At 32.4% G+C, this 20,952-nt stretch overlaps 2 protein-coding genes and 1 long non-coding RNA gene across 3 annotated transcripts; 2 read left to right on the top strand and 1 right to left on the bottom strand.

Annotated features, from left to right (window-relative positions):
- Nucleotides 1-5,055: 5,055 nt before the first annotated feature.
- LOC123898939 lies at nucleotides 5,056-5,575 on the top strand. Its single transcript, XR_006805463.1, has 2 exons — nucleotides 5,056-5,194; nucleotides 5,317-5,575. It is a non-coding gene; the product is annotated as an uncharacterized LOC123898939 (long non-coding RNA).
- Nucleotides 5,576-6,098: 523 nt separating this feature from the next.
- LOC123899136 (cell division cycle protein 48 homolog) lies at nucleotides 6,099-9,734 on the top strand. Its single transcript, XM_045950198.1, has 5 exons — nucleotides 6,099-6,696; nucleotides 6,843-7,609; nucleotides 7,892-8,467; nucleotides 8,817-9,176; nucleotides 9,296-9,734. The coding sequence occupies exons 1-5, from the start codon at nucleotides 6,291-6,293 to the stop codon at nucleotides 9,593-9,595; spliced, it is 2,409 nt and encodes an 802-aa protein (XP_045806154.1). The 5' UTR covers nucleotides 6,099-6,290; the 3' UTR covers nucleotides 9,596-9,734.
- Nucleotides 9,735-17,571: 7,837 nt separating this feature from the next.
- On the bottom strand, nucleotides 17,572-19,802 carry LOC123900097 (SNF1-related protein kinase regulatory subunit beta-3-like). The gene is made up of 4 exons (XM_045951414.1): nucleotides 19,714-19,802; nucleotides 19,524-19,603; nucleotides 18,148-18,241; nucleotides 17,572-18,073 (listed from the first exon to the last, which is right to left on the bottom strand). Exons 3-4 carry the CDS (start codon nucleotides 18,208-18,210, stop codon nucleotides 17,744-17,746), a joined length of 393 nt encoding a protein of 130 aa, XP_045807370.1. The 5' UTR covers nucleotides 18,211-18,241; nucleotides 19,524-19,603; nucleotides 19,714-19,802; the 3' UTR covers nucleotides 17,572-17,743.
- Nucleotides 19,803-20,952: the final 1,150 nt, after the last annotated feature.

The raw sequence follows: 20,952 nt of genomic DNA, 5'->3' as shown, positions 1-20,952 counted from the left end.
CATTCAAAAGAACAAGAAGATAAGTGTCTAAAATCGCAAGCAAATGAAAATGACTCATTACTAGACCTTAGTGCACATTAGCACCCAAACATAACAGAGGTTGAGAGCTTCAATGATAAAAATCGAAATCAAAGTTAGTGCTTCATCTTAAATTTAAGGCCTTTGTTTCAGTTTTTTCAAAAAAAAAAAAATATTTTTTTAAAAAAAAACTATTTTTTTATCTTACTTATGTTTATTTCAGATTTTTTCAAAAATCATTTTAGTAAAAAAATTATTTTTTATCATCAAAATGAGAATCTATTTTCAATAGCTTTTATCAAAATTCATTTTTTTTATCACTCATTATCCCTCACCATCTTAAAAAAATAGATTTTTATGAATGTAAACAAACGACAAATAGCTTTAGATTTTTTTCAAAAATTTTAAAAAAAATTCAAATTTTTTTATAAAAAAAATCCATTTTTTTAAAGCCGAAACATGAGGCTAATGTTCGCATTATTTTGAGATGAATATATATTGAACCAGTTTTCAGTCCTGCTCACCATTTGATTAGCTTAATCTTTTAATGGAAACTAATTTAAAATTTTGGTTTATTTTTTTACAACATTTTAAAAAGTTGGTTTATTTGTTAAATAAATCGTAAATGAAAGTCGGCTTTTCATGCACTTAAACTAATATTGGTTAAATGTCATGATATATGAGCGATACTTAATTTGGTATATGGAATAATGAATCAAGTTTAATTAATTTATTGGTTGAATGTCATGATATATGGGCGATCCTTAATTTGGTATATGGAATAATGAATCAAGTTTAATTAAGTATTTTTTTTTTGGTAAGTAGTAATTGAACTCAAGTAATTTATAAAATATTTAAAAATAATTTGACTTCAATTATTGGATAGAACAATTTATCTTCTATAGAAACTTCCGATAAGACTTTTTTCCTTATGAACCAAATGATTGAAAAAGAAACCAAATTTTGAACAAAATGAACTATGAGTTATATTATACTATTTCTTAATAAATCAATCTATTTTTCCTTAAATGTATTACTTATACTAACCCTTGATATTGTGATGAGTCAAACTTGAGAAAAATATAACTCGACCAATTTATTAAATATCGGTCCTATTAGACATTAACAAGTACTACTATTTTAACACAAAGAGCTTTGTGAGTTTGAACTTTTATGATGAAATCTCACGAGAAAAATCAAGTTATTTATAAAATTATTTGTTAATTATAATACTTTTTTATTGTTAATAAGGAATATTAGATTCTAAGCAATACTTTCATCCAAATATAATGAGATGTTAACAAAGAAAGAGATAGAACAAACACCAAATATCAAAAGCATAAGCACGTTGGAGGGAAAAGAAAAATTCATATATAATTATACAGAGATAAAACTCCTATATCTTGTTATAGAAAATAAAATAAAAAGCTCCAATATCTTATATGAATGAGTTTTAATTAGAACGTTTAGTGAAAAAAGATTATATAAAAAAAGATATATATATATATATATATATATATATATATATAAATGAATGTTAGGTTTAAATAAATGTAAACCCACTTGAGATTGGTCTAGTGGTGTTGGCTTGAGTTCTTGTAGTATGCTCTTTTCAAGATCTCAGGTTCGATTCCCCTGGTACCAATTTCGATGGGCTAAGTCCATACAGAGCAAAAAAACTCTGACTTTAAATGGGCCCCTGTAAGAGCAAATGGGGTAATTCTCATTGACTTCCAAATGTGTATCACACTCCCTTATATAGGCAAAGCACCTTATACAAGTAGTGGGCTTGAATACAACTCATTCATATTGGGCTTGCACAATCTAGGCCCAATATCTAACATATCCTCCCCTAATTGTACAATTCTACAATTACAAGAAATCAAAAAATATGTACAAAGTGCTAGGCCAAGCTAAGGAAAACACACTAGCAAACAAGCAACAAAACAGGTTGATCGTGCCTTGGCCAACAGGCAAGCCAAGCAAGTATTTCAGGCCAACCAGTCAAGCAAGCAGGCCCGCGTGCTTTGGCCAGCAAGTAAGCCAGACAAGCCACTTAGGCCAACCAGTAAGTATACAAGGCAAGCCAAGCTGTGCAGTCATCATTTCAAAGCATTACTCATTCCTAAATCATCTTTCAACTTGCTTTGCAGTTGCATTTGGAGGAGCAATTGTGACACCATTCTCTATCAAGGACCAATACTCCTTTGATCTGAGCAAGTTCTCCATCAACATTTCCCAATGATCGTAAAAACCATCAAACCTTGGAATTGAATGTTTGAGAAAGTCTGAACTTTCTACCATAGCTTGGTGCGCAAGAAATTGGAAGAATCAATGGTGTTTTGTGAAAGATTGCAGCAAGAATGAGATGAATGTTGAAGAAGGTGAATGAAAAAGCTGTTGTAACTAACTTTCAAGGTTTGTTGCCAAAACGGTTAGGCCTTGGATCTTGTGGTGATGATACCACTTGTAAGAGCAAAGTTGGTAATTCTCATTGACTTCCAAATGTGTACTACACTCCCTTATATAGGCAAAACACCTTATATAAGTAGTGGGCTTGAATACAACTCATTCATATTGGGCTTGCACAATCTAGGCCCAATATCTAACAGCCCCCACAAGTGGACGGTGAGATTAATCTTCTTAAATTAGTCAGTCTTAGATTCGAATACAAGTTTTAAAAAAAATCGGCTTAAATAAATGTAAGGATAAACTCATGGCATGTTGCAATGTGAGGCTTCTCGATGAAGTCACTCTCGATCAAAACTTTCATTTTAAGGGAAAATTATGACAACATAGCAATGATTGCTATACATGATGGTATGATTTCATAAATTCATATAGTACTCACTTTTAAGATAAATGAGTGTAAGTAATCAATTTAAAGGTATTTTATTGATCCGTTAAAGTAGCATGTCACTCATTTATTTTTTATTTCAATAGTGTAATTCTAAATAATTAGATTGGGTCTCACTATTTTACATGGCATATATTTTAAGTTGAAAAGAATAAAAAGTAAACAAACAATATTATAAATTAAATTGTCTCAACAAAAATATTAATTGAATGTATCTTTCAAGTGTGTTTCTTTCTGAAGTTACAGCACCGCCACCCTGGCATACTCCATGAGCAATATTGCCAAAATAAATGATAAATTGGTTCAAATAGTAAGAGTTTGGAATTGCTCTTAGCACATATGCTTTACTTTTTTTATTCATTTTAAACAAAATGAATAATAAATTGGTTCAAATAGTAAGAGTTTTAAACCTCTTAAGCATGTAACTAGAAGTTCGATCTTTAGCTATGGACATGAAAAGAATTCAGTAAAGAGATGAGAACTCGTCTTATGTGTCCTACATATTTTTTCGATAGAAATTAATCATCGTTAACACTGCTGAAAACTCTGTACATAATCATGTAGTAGTAACCAAGAAAAAAATTCAAATGTAATATATCTTCTACGCATTTTAATTTTAACAAAAACTTCGGCATGCAAGGCCCCTAGGTTTGTTTAGTGGTGAGGGATCAATATGGATAGTATACTAAAAGTTCTAAGTTCGAGAAGAAAAAAAAACTGGCATGCATGTCTCACTTATCCAAACGTCAACCATAACAATTTAAACAAACAATGAAAGGGGAAAAAATGAGAGTAATTTTTCTAATTTTCTTCACGTTTGATTGCATTAGCTTTTGTAGCAAGCAACAGAAGATTCAACTACAAAGTCCATTGGGCCATAAACTGCTCATCGTCATCGATGCGGGCCTTGCAGTTTATTTGATGAAAATTGCTCATAAGACCCCCTTATTGCTCACAGGTTCTCTAAAATACCTTAGGTTGCGTGGATGAGATTATATCTTCCGAAATGTTATTAAAGATTGAAATGTATCTTTCAAAATCGTTAAATTTTTAAGAAAAAAGCATTCCAAAATAGACATATTTTGGATTGTAGGATCTCATTAAGGCCTTTGTTTCGGATCCTATCTTTCAATCGCTTTCAAAAAACATTTTCGTCAATTTTAGGGAGTTTGGAAGCAATTCAGGAGGTCTTTAAGAGAAATTTTCTTATCAATAGGCTGAGCCCAACATATTAATCACAACATATTTTGGCAATTCATTTTACATCAAATTTGTCACAAACAATTGAATTTAATCTAATAACAATTTCACTTGACAAAAAATTGTTCCATCTAATAATCGAACTTGAATTTTTTTCCGAATGATTCGCATTTTGATAGATTTTATTACACACCTAAGTTAATCTCTTGATTAAATCAAATTTAATTGAATCCTTAAATTAATTTTAAAAAGTCCTTAAATAATATAATTCCATCAACAGCTTCATACTTAAACAAAAAACTGTGGACAGACGAAAACATACATATAAGTATATATATGACCCTTAAGATTTCTAACTAGATTTTTGTATAACATATATAAAATTAGAATTAAAAATTAATATAATGGATACTTTTGTCGTTAAAAGAAAACACAGAAGAATATGTTTGCGCCTAAATTTTCACAATAAAATAAACTAATAATTTAAAATAAATATAAGCGACAATTTTGCCATTAAAAAAATAAAATTTAAGTATAATACTTTGTAACATCCCAACTTTAATTAATAGAAAAATATTAATTAGAGATAATTATTGGAGACTAAATGAAAATAAGTAAATAAGTATAAAGAGAAAACTAAAGTACATAAGTAAACTTTGTGGATAAATAGAGGGACAGAGTAGGAATTAAACATGAATTGCATGTTATAGTATTGGAATAGGGAACAAGATAACTTCTCAACCCACCACAACAATTTTCATTCATCCTTCTAGCGCGCAATTTTTTTAAAAAAAATACATTCCAAAGTGTTGTTTTAGTGGAAAATTTACACCGTAAAATATTCAGAAAACGTTTTCCGAATTTTTTGCCGTGGGAATGAGAAGTTTTCGGGAACAAGCACTAGCTAATAGGACCCACACCACTTTATATGGACCATAGGGAGAAGAAGTGCAAATTCATTTTTGCTGCAAAAGAGAAGCTTAACCCATGTCCTCCATAACAAGCTTAACCCACCATGAACAAATTGAAGGAACAATATTGGTTCACAAGTGTTATAGAAACAAGGCAAGGGAAATCAATTCTTTCAACTCATTTCCCTTTATCTGTTATGGAGATAAAGTAAGGATTTCTAAACCATATATTATTTCTATGGTTGTTTCATTCTCCTTTCATACTTGAGAGCCTTCTAAAATCAATTACTATTATTTTTTGGTATTTGCATGTGAATTGAATGGAACCAGCAACTTTTTATAAGTATTAAGGATTTGAAGAGGAATACGAAGCTTAAAGGTCTGGGTTTGGGTTTGAGGCTTAAAGCTTGGAAAGCTTACGTTTATCACGTAGTTTTGTGCAACATTAGTTCAGTTTGTGTAGGAATGGTATAGGATGAGTTCCCCCTTATCCAAAACTCATCTTTATGTTAAATTCATGTTTAGAAGTTGTATTTTACGAATGAGGTTGATTGGGAATGGATTCATACTATTTTTTTACTTGCTAAAACACTCGTTTTAAGTCCCTGTTGATCACCAAAAGATTTTAGAAAAAGCTTTATGACTTATAAACATAAGTTTGACATTTCATATACCTAAGATCGTTAAGTTAAATGCTTAGGGACTAGGCTCAGATAGTACAATTATAATAATGATGTGTAACTACAAATTAATACGATGGATACTTTTGTCATTAAAAGAAAACACATATGAATATTTTTGCGCCTAAATTTTTACTATAAAATAAATTAATAATTTAAAATAAATATAAGGGACAATTTTGTCATTAAAAAAAATAAAAATTTAAGTATAATAGTTCAATATTTACAAAGATAACATCATAATTTTTTTAATAAATATAATCTAAAATCAAGATAAAGGACAATTTTTTCAATAAAAATATAATTTAATCATAATTTAAAAACAAGATAATGCCACAACTTAAAAAGATAATTTAAACAGATTTTTCTCAAAAAAATATAGATAAAAGATTACACAGATTTATCAGATAAATAAAAAGATATTGATAAAAGATTACACAGATTTTTATCTGATAAATAAAAAGATATACTCCATAAATTTAGAAACAGAACTTAAACTAACATCTATAAATATTGAAATAACCTCGTATCTTTTGTTTCATCAAAACAAACAAGTAGTGAGTCAAGGTTGGTTTTTTCTGCGCTTTCTTCTTTTGATCTTGAAGAATTCCAAGAAGAACAAGAATGTCTGAACCTGAATCAGTGAAGAAGGACTTTTCCACCGCGATTCTGGAACGCAAGAAGTCACCAAACAGGCTTGTTGTGGATGAAGCGCTTAACGATGACAACTCTGTTGTTGTGATGCACCCACAAACTATGGAAAAGTTGGGGCTTTTCAGAGGTGACACCTTACTCATCAAGGGAAAGAAAAGGAAGGATACTATTTGTATAGCAGTTGGTGAGGATAGCTGTGAGGAGGCTAGGATTAGGATGAACAAAGTTGTGAGGTCGAATTTGAGGGTTCGACTTGGAGATGTTGTGTCTGTGCACCAGTGTTCTGACGTCAAGTATGGGATACGTGTCCACATTCTTCCTATTGATGATACCATTCAGGGTATCACTGGCAATCTCTTTGACGCTTTCTTGAAACGTGAGTTTGTTTTCACTTGTTTTTGTTAGCTATGCTATATCTTATCTTGCTGTAAATAAATAAATATTTTGAGTGCATTTTTCCTAATGGTGTCAGTGTGTTTGTCTTTCCACAAGTCTAACTGTTTTAATGCATATAATTTACAGCCTATTTCTTGGAGGCTTATCGTCCCGTCAGAAAGGGAGATCTATTTATTGTGCGGGGAGGGATGAGAAGTGTTGAGTTTAAGGTGATTGAAACTGATCCTGGGGAGTATTGTGTGGTTGCTCCAGACACCGAGATCTTCTGCGAAGGGGAACCTGTGAAAAGAGAGGATGAAGACAGGCTTGACGAAATCGGTTATGATGATGTGGGTGGTGTTAGGAAGCAAATGGCACAGATTCGTGAATTGGTTGAGCTTCCATTAAGGCATCCACAACTTTTCAAGTCGATCGGTGTGAAACCACCTAAAGGAATTTTGCTATATGGACCCCCGGGTTCTGGAAAGACCTTAATAGCAAGAGCTGTTGCTAATGAAACCGGAGCCTTCTTTATTTGTATTAATGGTCCGGAGATTATGTCCAAAATGGCTGGAGAGAGTGAAAGCAATCTTCGGAAAGCATTTCAGGAAGCCGAAAAGAATGCACCGTCCATCATCTTTATGGATGAAATTGATTCTATTGCACCCAAGCGGGACAAGACAAACGGTGAAGTCGAAAGAAGGATAGTTTCACAACTTTTAACTCTAATGGATGGATTAAAATCTCGTGCTCATGTTATTGTTATGGGCGCCACTAATCGTCCAAATAGCATTGACCCAGCATTGAGAAGGTTTGGTAGATTTGACAGAGAAATCGATATAGGTGTTCCAGATGAGATCGGGCGACTTGAAGTCGTTCGCATACATACCAAAAACATGAAGCTCTCTGATGATGTAAGTTCGGCACTACTAATTACTTAACTTTCACATTTATTGGTTGGTATTTTGTTCCGTGTATTCTGTTTTTTTGGTTGTGGCTAAAGTCTTGTGCTTATAGTTCCATTCAACAGTCGAATTCACTAGTATTTTTATAATTTATTTAATTATGATAGTTGCAGTATTAATAAGGTTTTGTCGCCTTGATTTCTCTTCTATTTTAGTTGCAGTACTCTGATTGTGATTTTGGTTTTCAATTTCCTCAAATTTTCTGTTGCTCATTATGATTTTCCTCTGTAGGTTGATTTGGAGAGAATTTCGAAAGATACTCATGGGTATGTTGGTGCCGACCTTGCTGCCCTTTGCACCGAAGCTGCTTTGCAATGCATTAGAGAGAAGATGGACCTCATTGACTTAGAGGATGAGACCATTGATGCTGAGATACTGAATTCCATGGCAGTTACAAATGAGCATTTCCATACTGCACTTGGAACAAGCAACCCATCAGCTTTACGTGAAACTGTTGTTGAGGTGCCTAATGTCAGCTGGGAGGACGTCGGAGGCCTTGAGAATGTCAAGCGTGAACTGCAAGAGACTGTTCAATATCCTGTTGAGCACCCGGAAAAGTTTGAGAAGTTTGGGATGTCACCATCAAAAGGAGTTCTCTTCTATGGTCCTCCGGGATGTGGAAAAACTTTGTTAGCCAAAGCAATTGCCAATGAATGTCAAGCTAACTTCATCAGTGTGAAAGGACCAGAATTGCTTACAATGTGGTTTGGTGAAAGTGAAGCCAATGTTAGGGAAATTTTTGACAAGGCTAGACAATCGGCTCCATGTGTCCTCTTTTTTGATGAGCTTGACTCCATTGCCACTCAGGTTTGTTTCTAGTTACTTCAAACTCTTGGATTGCTATGTTATTATGCTTTAACCATGGTCAATACTCAAGTGAGATATATTTTTATATTTTGAAATAAGGTTATTATTGCATGTACTACTTTAAAGAGATTATGACAATAAGTTGAAAACAGCTTATTGACATGTTATAAGCTGTTTTCGTAACCTCTCCCAAACAGTCTCACTATGCCAGTAGACAAGCAACATAAGCTCAAATAAGATAATCCAAATGCAGTCTTGATGTTTTTTAATATCTTTGTGATTGCATGCATCTCTTTGATTTTTTATTTTCAGCTTGTATTTGTATATAATCATTGTGTCGCATTTACAGAGAGGGGGCAGCAATGGGGATGCTGGTGGTGCTGCCGACAGAGTTCTAAATCAACTTTTGACAGAGATGGATGGCATGTCTGCCAAAAAGACCGTATTCATTATTGGAGCCACTAACAGACCTGACATCATTGATTCAGCACTTCTCCGGCCAGGCCGTCTAGATCAGTTGATCTATATTCCTCTTCCTGATGAGGATTCCCGTCATTCGATCTTCAAGTCCTGCTTGAGGAAGTCACCGGTCGCAAAAGATGTTGATTTGAGAGCATTGGCTAAGTATACTCAAGGTTTTAGTGGTGCCGACATTACAGAAATATGCCAGCGAGCATGCAAATATGCTATAAGAGAAGACATCGATAAGGTATGCTTTTGGTTAATAGATGTATTTTTTTTTTCCTTAGCCTGTTAATTTGTATAGTTATGATAAAAACTCGGTGAATTTTTTATATGGTTTGAGCAAATATATTGTTGTGGTTACAGGACATAGAGCAACAGAGGAAGAGGAAGGAAAACCCCGAGGCAATGGATGAAGACTTTGTTAACGATGAAGTTGCAGAGATTAAGGCGGCTCATTTTGAAGAGTCAATGAAGTATGCACGTAGGAGTGTCAGTGACGCTGATATACGTAAATACCAGGCATTTGCTCAGACGTTGCAACAATCTAGGGGATTCAGAAGTGAGTTTAAGTTTGCAGATTCCGGAAATAGGACTACCGGATCCGACCCTTTTGCAACAACTACTGCCACTGCTGGGGCCGATGAAGATGATCTTTATAGTTAGATTTTCTTCTATGATATTTTTTTTAGATTTTTTCTTTCAAAGGCAAGACTTGAAGTCTGTCGAATGTTTTTCTTTTCACGCATTTAACTTACTATAATATGTTTACATTGTGAATATGAATGGTTTTTGTTAATTTGGATATAGCTGAGTAATGAGTATGTCTTGCATTTTTTATTGTTACATCGTAAAATTTTCTGTTTATTATGTGCTTACGTTCCATATTGTACGCCTTGTAGTCAAACACAGTTTGGCATATGCATCGATACCTACCTTATGTTCACCCCAAAAAAAGGTCCTACATGTGTATGTTTGTTTGGATTGATGGTCGGGTTGGCAAAATTACGGCCAGGTTGTGATTTTGTGCAAGCTTTATTGTTTAATATCGCTGATTTTGTTTGAATTATGGTGAGTCGTGTGAGTTTGCAAAAGCCACAAAGAGTAGCTTTTGAAAATTACAATGGTATACTATAATTCCGATAAATTCACTATGATACAAAACATGTTTTTTGTTAAAACCGCCGCCACCAGTACAAACATGCACTACATTATCTCATCAAAGTTGAGAAGATTGCAAAGTTCCAATACATATGGACGATGCAGCCTAATAAAAATCTAGTTTTTACTTTTTAGTGGTTGAAATTTATCTATTCTAAGAAATTTTTTCTTAATGATACATAGTAGAATTTTATAAGTTTGTTTTTGGCCATTTTTCTCTAATAATCCTGCAATCTTGCAACAGTAAAATCAGATAGGAAATATTGTATAATAATAAGCTTATGTTTGGTATCACTATGACAACGCTAGAAGTACCGTGACCCACCTTGATTTCATATAAGCTATGGAGTGTATAGCTTTTGAAAATCACGCAGGTCACACGTATCCACCGTGATATCAAACATTAAGTTAATAACTATAAAAGAAGACATACACAAATATATATTTCCATAATAATTGATAGTTTGGAGTTCCATTTTAAATGGTTACCATTCCTAGCATATTATTTACCTGGTACTATGCTTATAAGTTATACCACCAATTATAAAAAAAAAAAAAAAAAAAATCAAACATCATATCATATAGTAGTTTTTGTCAAACATTAATTGGCTAATGCTACTTACATAATAATACCAGGAAAAAGTGATCTTCACCTTCTCATACACATCATTCAAAATTGTAATTGCCAATATAAACACAAAGAAAAACCATATAAATGTGAACTTGTTCATTTTCCAATTCACTACAAGTGATCATGGAAAACCATATACAAACAAAAAGAAAAAGCTTATTATCATCAAGATTTTCCTCCTGAATGCATTTTAGAACAGCCACCAGAGCCTTGAGGCTTAAAGTTAACAAATCTACTTGGAGCTGAGTTATGTCTTGCACCTTTTGGTAAACAACCTTTCACTTCTCTTCCTAATTGGAAAACTTTTTGTTTGTGATCTTTTTGCGGCATCACAAAACTTTCAACTTCTGATGAAACTAATGGCCTTGTAACCGTGCTTGGAGCACTCGGAGGAATTATCCGTCCACCTATGGTTTTACCAAGAGAATTTAGTGAAAGAAGAAGAAAAATAGCAAGAAGTGAAAAACATTTAGTAGTAGCCATTTTAGTTTTTTTGATATATGAGAGTGTGTAAAGTAAAGAGAGGTTTTATGGTATAGCTAGATTTTGTTGCAAAAGGGGTTGAAACTATGTGGCTTAAATAGGGTCATGATGAAGGTACAGTTCATTAGTGTTTTGAGGTTTTGGTGTGGTGAGTTGGCAAGGTGGGTGCACCTTTTGTCTGTGAAGCAAGTGAGGAAGCTCGTGAGTGAGTGAGTTCATGTTTATTGCACCATTTCAAATATTTTTGAATCCAAGCATTAATTAGATTTTTTGGGGTTATAAACTATGTGCACTTTTAATGTGTGAGTATGTTTTGACAAATAAATATAGGGTGACATTGTGAAATACATGATTGAGTGTATAAAATTTATTGAACAACCAATTTTGTAACATGTTAAAATGCTGGAATATGATTAAACATTCATATAACCGCCAAAGTTTAGTACAAGTAGTTGGTGGGTAAGGTGTATCACCGATGTAAATTTTGAAAGAGTTCGATTTTATATGATAAAAAATATTTATATAGTTAAATTTACGGGACAAAATTAACATACAAATATGTGTTATTGTCAATGAATATTGGTTCAATTGGTAACAAGTTGACTCATACTCTCGTTGTCAATATGATGAGAGATTTGTAAGTACTTCCGTAAATATTTTATACGCCTTTGAGACGTATTATGACTTTATTGAATTTTAGAATCCACCTCATCTAAACTTTTCATATATAAAAATTTACGCACTATTATTAAATATATATATAACAAGTGACTCTTTAATAACTAAACATGTTTACATTCAGATGTAGATTGTTTATCATTGTTATGACTATGACTTTGTTTTTGGGTTTTTTTTAATAAAAATTAATTATAAAATTAAATATTTATTTATTTGAATTTGCCACATCAGCATTTAACAACATCATGAATACTCTTTAGCAGAGTTGGATAGAAAAAGGTAACTTGAATAACTTAAAAAACCACCTAATACATTTGGTCTATAAAAAAAGTACATAATATAACAAGTAACTTTTAGTTTAAGTAACAAAACATGTTCACCATCAAATATATCTACCATTGTTGCACATTAAATTTGAATCTAAAACTATTGTATTCATATCTAATAGTAGTACTACTACAAAGAGCTGCACTATCCTCTTTAATTAATTCTAGCTCTCACAAAAGCTGTTTTTACATGGACTCAATTAGTTCAATAAACTATGTCTCAAAAAAAAGCCATAATCTTAAAAAGACTTGATCTCTAGGAGACAGCTTTTGTCAAAAACTAATCTTATGATTATTATTTTGCCAACAAGTGGGAAACACACATAAAGATCATTAAAGATTACATAACAATCTAGTTAAGAGTTTTGTGTATTTTCTTCATGGCAGTTGATCAATCATTGTAAGAATTTAATATAGTGAACACAATTTTCAATTGGAGCATCACCATAGTCTACACCTCCCATTAATTAAATTGATTGGTAACACTATAAAATGAGTCATATCCATCTTCTAAAAACACATCTACCCACAAAGTTGATTTTATGCTTGATTATTTATTGGGGAGCCAATGATACTTTTAAGTGATGGTGGATGAAGTTCAATGTGCTAGGCAATATATATAGTACATATCCATTAGAATGTATAGATGAACAGTTGATCTACTTTGAAGTAGTACATGGAAAAGTTTGAAGATGGCAATTACTATTGCTTTAAAATTCGTATCAATTCTCTAACCACAATTTTTAATGTGAGTCGAATTAATCATCAATTCAATTAAATTAACCATATTTTTGCACATGATTAATTAAGTATTGTGTGGGTGTATGAAAAGGTGAGGCGTTCATGAAACATTTTTGTTTACAAATGTAACTAAAGAAGGCACAGCATATAGTGTTACTTAGTTTGTTATGTGTTAGGTCTCAATATTTTCATAATTTTTTATATGATGAGATAAGTCAATTCTATATGCACAAATTAGATTAATAGCAAAAAATATGCTTGTGTGTGATGCAATACCCTTTTCTTTTTTTTATTATGTAACATAGTGACTAGAAATTTTACCCTTAAGGTATATAAGTGAGATGTTCGAGGTTCGAACTTCGGTCCCTACATATGGAATATCATGTTCCTACCAACTGAGTTAAACTCACGGGGACAATGCAGTAACACTTTTTTTTGGGTTACCATGATATTGGTACGAAATTTTTACCGCCATTAGTGATGACTAATCTTCATCAGGAAACCTGTGGGGCACACGAGGTGAGTTCTCTCTTCCCAACCGAAATTTCTCAATACGCATGAGTCAGGAATCGAACTCCTGACTATATGCTTAAGGGGATCAAAACTCTTACCATTTGAATCTATTCATTGTTGATAATACCGTAGCAACATTAAACAAAACCTAACATAATATGATTTGACGCATGTGTGAAGCATACAATTTGAATTGAATTATAAAAAATTACTTAAAATTAGTCTTGCAATTTAACTAATTTTAACTAAATATCATAACCTCAACTCAACTATTTATTTGTACTACTATGCAAGTTGTTATTATTCCCGCACCCGCCCATTTATTTAGTTTACGCGCGCCATATATGCAACTTCAAATTTTAAGGAACAATTGGTTGAGTTTGGCCTCAAATATTATTGACATGAATGCAACCTGACAGAAATAAAATACAACAATTGGAATTAAGATTTTACCGGAACCATCTACAGAACCAGACATTACCATTTATTATCTTTCACGAACGAAATAAATTCATAAATAACAGTAGTAACATTTAACACCACTCCAATGGGAAAAAAAAATAGATTCACATTCCACGTGAGTTTGCTTCATCCATACTTCTATTACTATATCCAATTTGAAATCCATGTAATTTATTGTTTTTTTTTCTATTTTTTATTTATTATAGGACTCGAGGAATAGTATGACATTTTTATCTCGTAAGGACAATTCAGTTGCAAAGATGTTGATATGCAGTAGCTTGAGTTCGAACTCAAAATTCTAAACTTCTTTGGAGTCTGCATTTAAGACGTATGAGTTTTTTTTCCCTTCTTTTTTACTATCAGTACTAGGCACACTGGACCGTCTAATCTAGTTCGGGAGGTCAGTTCTGACATAAAGTGGTTTTAGCTCTCTCTCAATCGCAGTTGCGTGGGATTGAACCGTGATCATCTCTATCAAGTCCAGCGCCAATTATCACTAAACCAACTAACGATTAATTCACTGTACCAACTAAGGATTGGTTAAGACGTACAAGTTTAGTCACTAGGAGTATCGCACCAAAAATACAACTGCTATACTATATTAGTAATTAATGTCATGGGCTTGGTTTCTACAAAAAAGAAAGAAAAAGAAGAAGAAGTGATGGGCTTGTTGTTATTGATTGCGAATGAGAAGTTACCTAGACAAAACAGAGAGGTACAGAACAGAAGATGCAGAACAAAAATTTACTATCCTCACGCGTAACACGTCTTCCACCTATCAAGCTTTGAGGAGGATCTTTGTCTATTTATTTATTTTTTACAATATTTTTTCATTCAATTTTCCCTATCTTTGAACGTGTTTGAATTAAATCCATATTCTTACTATAGTTAATTTCATATGTAACTAGTTGCACGATAGTTATTATGCAAACCACTATTTTTTTTTTTTTGGGATTGAATATGCAAACCACTATTTTGAATCATGAAATTATACCCAAATTTAACAAATGTTTCCCTTGACAGTCCAACGTCAGTCAAATTACTTCCTCCATCAATGACTATCTTTTTTTTCTTTTCAATCTTTCCTATTTATCTTCTTCACAAAATCCCCAAAATTCTCAAATCTAAAAATCATCAAATATGAAAAATCTTAAATTGATTTAAACCACAACCCATATAAAGAGTCATTACAATAGTACAATACAATGAGTTAAAATCACAACCTTAAATGAAATAAAAACATCATGAAAAAGATAAATATTAAAGAGCCGTGGTTAACCAAGTAATTGAGCTCAAGTTGTTAATAAGTCCTCTAGAACGAATTATTCGAAAAAATCCGAATTCGATTCCTAGTAAAGAAATTCTTAGTTAAAATTTACTTTTTATTTTTTGAGAAAAGCTAAAATTTACTTTACATGCAAGTGCAAAATGGTTCACTTGACATTTCGAAAAGACAAGTGAAGAAATTTCTTCGTGAAATTTTATTAATATTGATCGTTGTAATGACAACTCTTCTCACACACTTGCATTCGAGATAATAATGAGTCATGCTTTGAACGCTGTTGACTTCAGAGATTCTTGAACAACTTTTTGTATGAGTCATCTCTTATACATCCACATTTTATATATTCATAGATGAGATGAAATTTAATCACTCGTATTTGAAATGCAATTTCCCCAAATGTGAGTTCTCAAATAGTATTGTTGATCCAATACATGGATTTACTCCTGCTCCTCCACTTAGCCGAACTAAAACTCTGATACCACTTGTTGGCAAGTATGGGAGAACACTGAGAATGAACCAATGTTTACTTTATTATAACTTGTATAAGCAAAAACAGATTAAAAATAATAGCAGGGACATAATTTAAAGGGGGCTGCTAATTTAGACCCAGTTGGGTCTAAATTAGCAAGGTGCACCTTTTGAGTTGGACAAAAATACCCTTTCTTTTTTTTTTAAAAAAAAAAACATATTGGCTCTGATCCAGTGTCGCGCGCCTACCGTAGGACCACCGTTACAGACCGTTGATTTCCATCAGACGGCCAAGAGATGATCTCATCATGGCTGTCGGATCAATCAGACAGTCGAGATCATCCATCTCCATGATAAGCCAGCGCGTGCACCACACTAGATCTGCGCCTGGAGAGAGAAAATTTCATTTTAAAAAAGCAGGACACGTGTCAACTGCTGGGTGGTTGGCGTGTTTTTTTTTTCATTTAATACTTTAAACTCAATTATTTCGTTGTAAATTAATTTTTTATTTTTTTATTTTTATACCAAAATTCATAATTTTTTTTTGTCTACAAATAGAGACTTGGTTCGTTTGATTTGGACACAAAAAAAAAAACTCAATTTTTCACTACCTTTAATTATCTTTATATAATACTGTGAAACCATTTAGCTGGTAGAATGGTTTCACAGTATAACTCTCTGAAACCATTTTACTGGTAGAATGGTTTCAGTGAGTAATTTCTTGATTGTTTGCTTCTGAAACCATTCTGAAACCATTTAGCTGGTACAATGGTTTCAGAGCGTTGTACTTTGAAACCATTTCACTGATAGAATGGTTTCAGGGGAGTTGATTTTTAATTGTTTGCTTCTGAAACCATTTTACTGCTAGAATTGTTTCACAGTATAACTCTCTGAAACCATTCTTCCAGCTAAATGGTTTCAGAAGCAAACAATAGTTTTTAATTACCGTTTTATCTCATTTAATTAACGAAAAATAGTTTCAGGTCTCAAAAAATTTCATAAAATATACCAAAAGTTCCAGAATATTATCTAATATTTTATTAGAAACAAATAAAAAAACAATTGGTTTCAGAGTACAAATCTATGAAATTATTATTATTATTTGTTAAATGGTTTTAAATAATCAGCGGAATTTGTGAAAATAATTTCATGACTTGAACTAGGGAGAGTGAGGTACACAAGAGGGTTCTAAATAATTCATAGTACTTTACATAAAATTTTGGAAATTTTTTATGGAATTATAATATTTTTAATTACCTTTTTACTCATTTAATTAACTAAAAATAGTTTCGGGTCTCCAAAAATTTCATACAATATACCAAAATTTCCACAATATTATCTACTATTTTATTATGAAAAAATAAAAAAACAATAGAGCCTCCCTGAGGCCGCACGCGCCCCCACGCGCCGCCGGTGAGAGTGGGCGTGGGCGACGCGCACTGTTCATCGTCCCTCCCACCCGTTTTATGCAGAAACGGGTCGTGCGACCCGGTTTTTGACCCGGTTCGATCTCCCTCAATACTCAACGAAACTCGACGTTCCTTATATGGATTTTGATCGTTTTTCAATTTTACAAAGGTTTCCGGTATTAGTTTTTGAAATCGGCGTTCGATTCGCACGTTAAATGAGGTCGAAATTTGGAAGAAATTTAAAAAATGTAATAGTTGTTCTATTGTTTCAAAAAAAAAAAAAGGGTATTTTTATGATGCAAATTACATACGTGCCCCAGTTGCTCTATTGTTTCAAAAAAAAAAAAATGGGTATTTTTGTCCAACTCAAAAGGTGCACCTTGCTAACTTAGACCTAACTAGGGTCTAAGTTAGAAAACCCCTAATTTAAATCTCTAACATGCTAATAACATTTAAAAAACATAAATACACTGCTAAGTTAAAAATAAAATAAAATTTTGGAGTCCAATAAATATCATTTCCTGCTAATTTAAATATCAAGTCTACACAATAAATCATTACAAACCAATAGATATAAAGTTCACATAATATGCACATCAAATGTTTTTGGTTCCCCTTCATTGAACTGGTTTGTCGAAAAAGTTTTTAGTCTGCACATCAAATGTTCGTGGTTCCCCTTCTTTGAACTGGTTTGTAGAGCACAACGGTAACATATTTAGCACGAAAGCGATGAGTGAATCCCAAAGCTACGACAGATCTTTGTGGCTCTCTATTCTCTATATAAAGATGATTCAAAATCGCGTGCTGAGGCAATGGAAGAGAACTAGAACTATCGACATTAGCAGGATAGCCGACCAGGGTGTGTTGCAATTGTGGGGGAGCCTCGGGTGGCTCATGTGGCTCGTCTTCATTCAAAGTGTATATGTTATTGTAACCGGAATCAGATGTCTTCAACACTTCAAATCCCATGACAGTTTTTGCTTCACCCTGCATGTAGATCGTAAATTTAGACATAGACTGAATGGTAATATATGTAATTATATGTTACAGGAATTGCTTACAGGGTTTGCAGTATATGGATTATTCATCTTGCTATTCAAGTCAACCACAAACTGTGAATTCATCAATCAGAGTCCAATTACAATTCTAAGAAACCTGAAGAAAGAGATTTCAATTAAGCATAAGCAATAAATAATACACAAAGATCTATAAATGTTCAAAGGATATTTACAGGCAGCACTCTAATCTTGTAAAGTATAAAACAACAGATTCATAATTCTTCGTACAATAGCCACCAATTTCAGAGCCTAATATATGCAAAGAGAAAGTAAAAGTATCTAAATAACTAAGGCATTCCCTACTACAACTTAGCAGCGGAAAAGCCATTAAAAAAAAAACTCAGCAGCGGAAAATATTCTTCAAGGTACAAAACAAATCACAAGTTAGAGTTTAACGAATTGTGATCCACAAAAAATTTCAATATTATAAACAAGTTGTACTTAATGCTACAACAAGTCAACAACGACAACCAAGCCTTATCCCACTAAGTGAGGTCGGCTACATGGATCAAATGATAGATAATATTCTATCATATAATACGGTAATAACATAGTATATTGATTAAACGTCTACAATCTGAGCAGTCGGAGATATAAATAAGTTGCAAATTTTGTATAGGATTACTGAATAGATAGAAAGAGAATGAAAATCTCACATTAAACCAGGAGAAATCTGAAGAAACTAAATAAGATTCATGATAATAACAAAATACAGGATTACGGAATCAGAAGAAACAGTGGTATGTGATGTGACACAACCTATACAAAGAATATTAATACTATGTTTTGCATATACGGTAACCAGGACATAAATGTGAAGAATGAAGGAAACTAGACATGGATGGATCAACAAACAACCAATGTCATGAATCTAAATGCCTTATAGTTAACCCAATTATAACTTCACATCAGTTTTGGCAAGACTATACTGCAGACTACTCTTCTTTAAACACACCACCGAACTGACTATAGTCGTCAAACAACACAGACCCATCTAAAGATTCAATTTTCTGACAACAGAAAACCTAATATGATTGAAAAGTTAACCCTCAGGGGTTGACCTAGTGCTGAAGGCTTAGGACCTTAGAGTGTACTCCTCTCAAAGTCTCAGGTTCGATTCCGCCCAATGTCAATTCTTGTGTTGGGCCAATCCATATAGAGCAAAACTCTGGCTTCAATTCTTGTGTTGGGCCAATCCATATAGAGCAAATCTTTCCTAATGTACTATGCTAGGACAAACTTACCCTAGATAATTTCTTCAATTTGAATTCATAAACACAAATTCAAGGCATATAATTTGGGGGAATATGGGTATGAACAAAATGCAATAACATAAAACACAATTTCTAACGAAAATTCAAGAAAAATAGAAAATTTACCTCGCTTTAGATTTCGATAGGAACGAAAGCAAAGCTCGGAAGGGAAAGTGATAGGCGATGTTAAAGTTGAACGCATTCAGCTGAAAATGGAAAAAAGGAACTGATAATTAAGAAGATGAAGAAGAATTGATTGATTATTTGGAAGAAACGAAACAAACAACAGCAATTTTGAAGAAGAAAACGAACGAACCCTAATAATAAAGAGTGAAGAAGACAAGCACGCAAAATATGGTGTTTTTCTTTCACGTGTCCTTTTCTTGCTTTTAAAGGTTGTCAAATCTGTTGTCGTTTCAAAATATTTTTCTTCGTTAAAAATAAAAAATAAAAAATAACGTGGCAGTACACATAAGATGCTATGTGTCAATGTTACGTGGATGATAATCAACCGTTAGTTGACCCAATATTTAGGACTAAAACGAAAATTGAAAATTAAATGGGGACGAAAATAAGTGATTTATAAGTATAGAGATGAAAATTAAAACTCAATATGAAAATAAAGACTGAAAATATATTTTAGTCTTCAATTTATAAAATTCATTTAGGTATTTCTTTCACTTCTTTAAAAAAACTTATTTTTACATAATTTTGGTTAAAGCTTTATTTTGTTTTTTATATACTTTAAAGTTTAAATATTCATTCACACTTCTTATATGACTTTAATTTTATTCATTTTTTAAATAAATAAAAAAAATAGCACTACTGAATCCAAATCCAATAACTGACCTCGACAAGTACGTCAATCATTTTCGGTCAAATATTTGAACTTATTATGTTGAGTTCGACGTTGGTGAAGTACTTATACCTATTAATATGTCAAACTAGAACTTCAACCCGTGCACACACGGGTCTGATTGGCTGTAATATGTAACAATAGAAAATACGGTAGAAAAAATTTAATATTAAAAGGTATATGAAAAATTGGAATAACATTAACCATTAGTTCAACAATAAATTTGGATAAATTTTCATACAACAGAAATTATGATATATTACAAAATATTTTCTTATAAATACATTAGAAATTTTATTTGCATATTCACCATCTTTGTCATATTTATTACATGTGGGTTACCAAATTATATCAGACTGATTGATGTAGCCTAGTGGGGGTAGTGACAAATGCACCAAATAATTCTAAAAGGTCACGAGTTTGATTCTTGTTGAGGTATTTTTTAACATTTTATTTGAATTAAATTACGGTTAAAATGAGAGGAAAAATGAGCGGGAAAATGATTAGGTTTAAGATTAGCGTATCGGAATAAACTTAAAATATAAGAGATGGATGTATTTGATTATATTATGCTGCTTTTTAAGAATTTAACCTTTTGTTGTTTTTATTCTAGGACACAATCATATTACCAAAAATGTTTGCAGCTGATTTTCGTGACCAGATAAATCGTTTTGCTACACCAAACGATCTAAACGAAAA

Source organism: Trifolium pratense, linkage group LG7 (genome assembly GCF_020283565.1).
Source record: "Trifolium pratense cultivar HEN17-A07 linkage group LG7, ARS_RC_1.1, whole genome shotgun sequence".
Taxonomy (NCBI): Eukaryota; Viridiplantae; Streptophyta; class Magnoliopsida; order Fabales; family Fabaceae; genus Trifolium; species Trifolium pratense.
The sequence above is the reverse complement of the archived record's forward strand: the minus strand, read 5'-3'. Positions and strand labels throughout refer to the sequence as shown.

What these genes read in the sequence shown, in the direction of transcription:
- LOC123899136 (XM_045950198.1), top strand. Translation starts at nt 6,291, where the DNA reads ATGTCTGAACCTGAATCAGTGAAGAAGGACTTTTCCACCGCGATTCTG. An exon ending in ACATGAAGCTCTCTGATGAT is followed by an intron (nt 7,610 to 7,891) that starts GTAAGTTCGGCA and finishes TTTCCTCTGTAG; the next exon opens with GTTGATTTGGAGAGAATTTC. An exon ending in TTGACTCCATTGCCACTCAG is followed by an intron (nt 8,468 to 8,816) that starts GTTTGTTTCTAG and finishes TCGCATTTACAG; the next exon opens with AGAGGGGGCAGCAATGGGGA.
- LOC123900097 (XM_045951414.1), bottom strand. Translation starts at nt 18,210, where the DNA reads ATGAATTCACAGTTTGTGGTTGACTTGAATAGCAAGATGAATAATCCA. An exon ending in ATCCATATACTGCAAACCCT is followed by an intron (nt 18,074 to 18,147) that starts GTAAGCAATTCC and finishes ATCTACATGCAG; the next exon opens with GGTGAAGCAAAAACTGTCAT.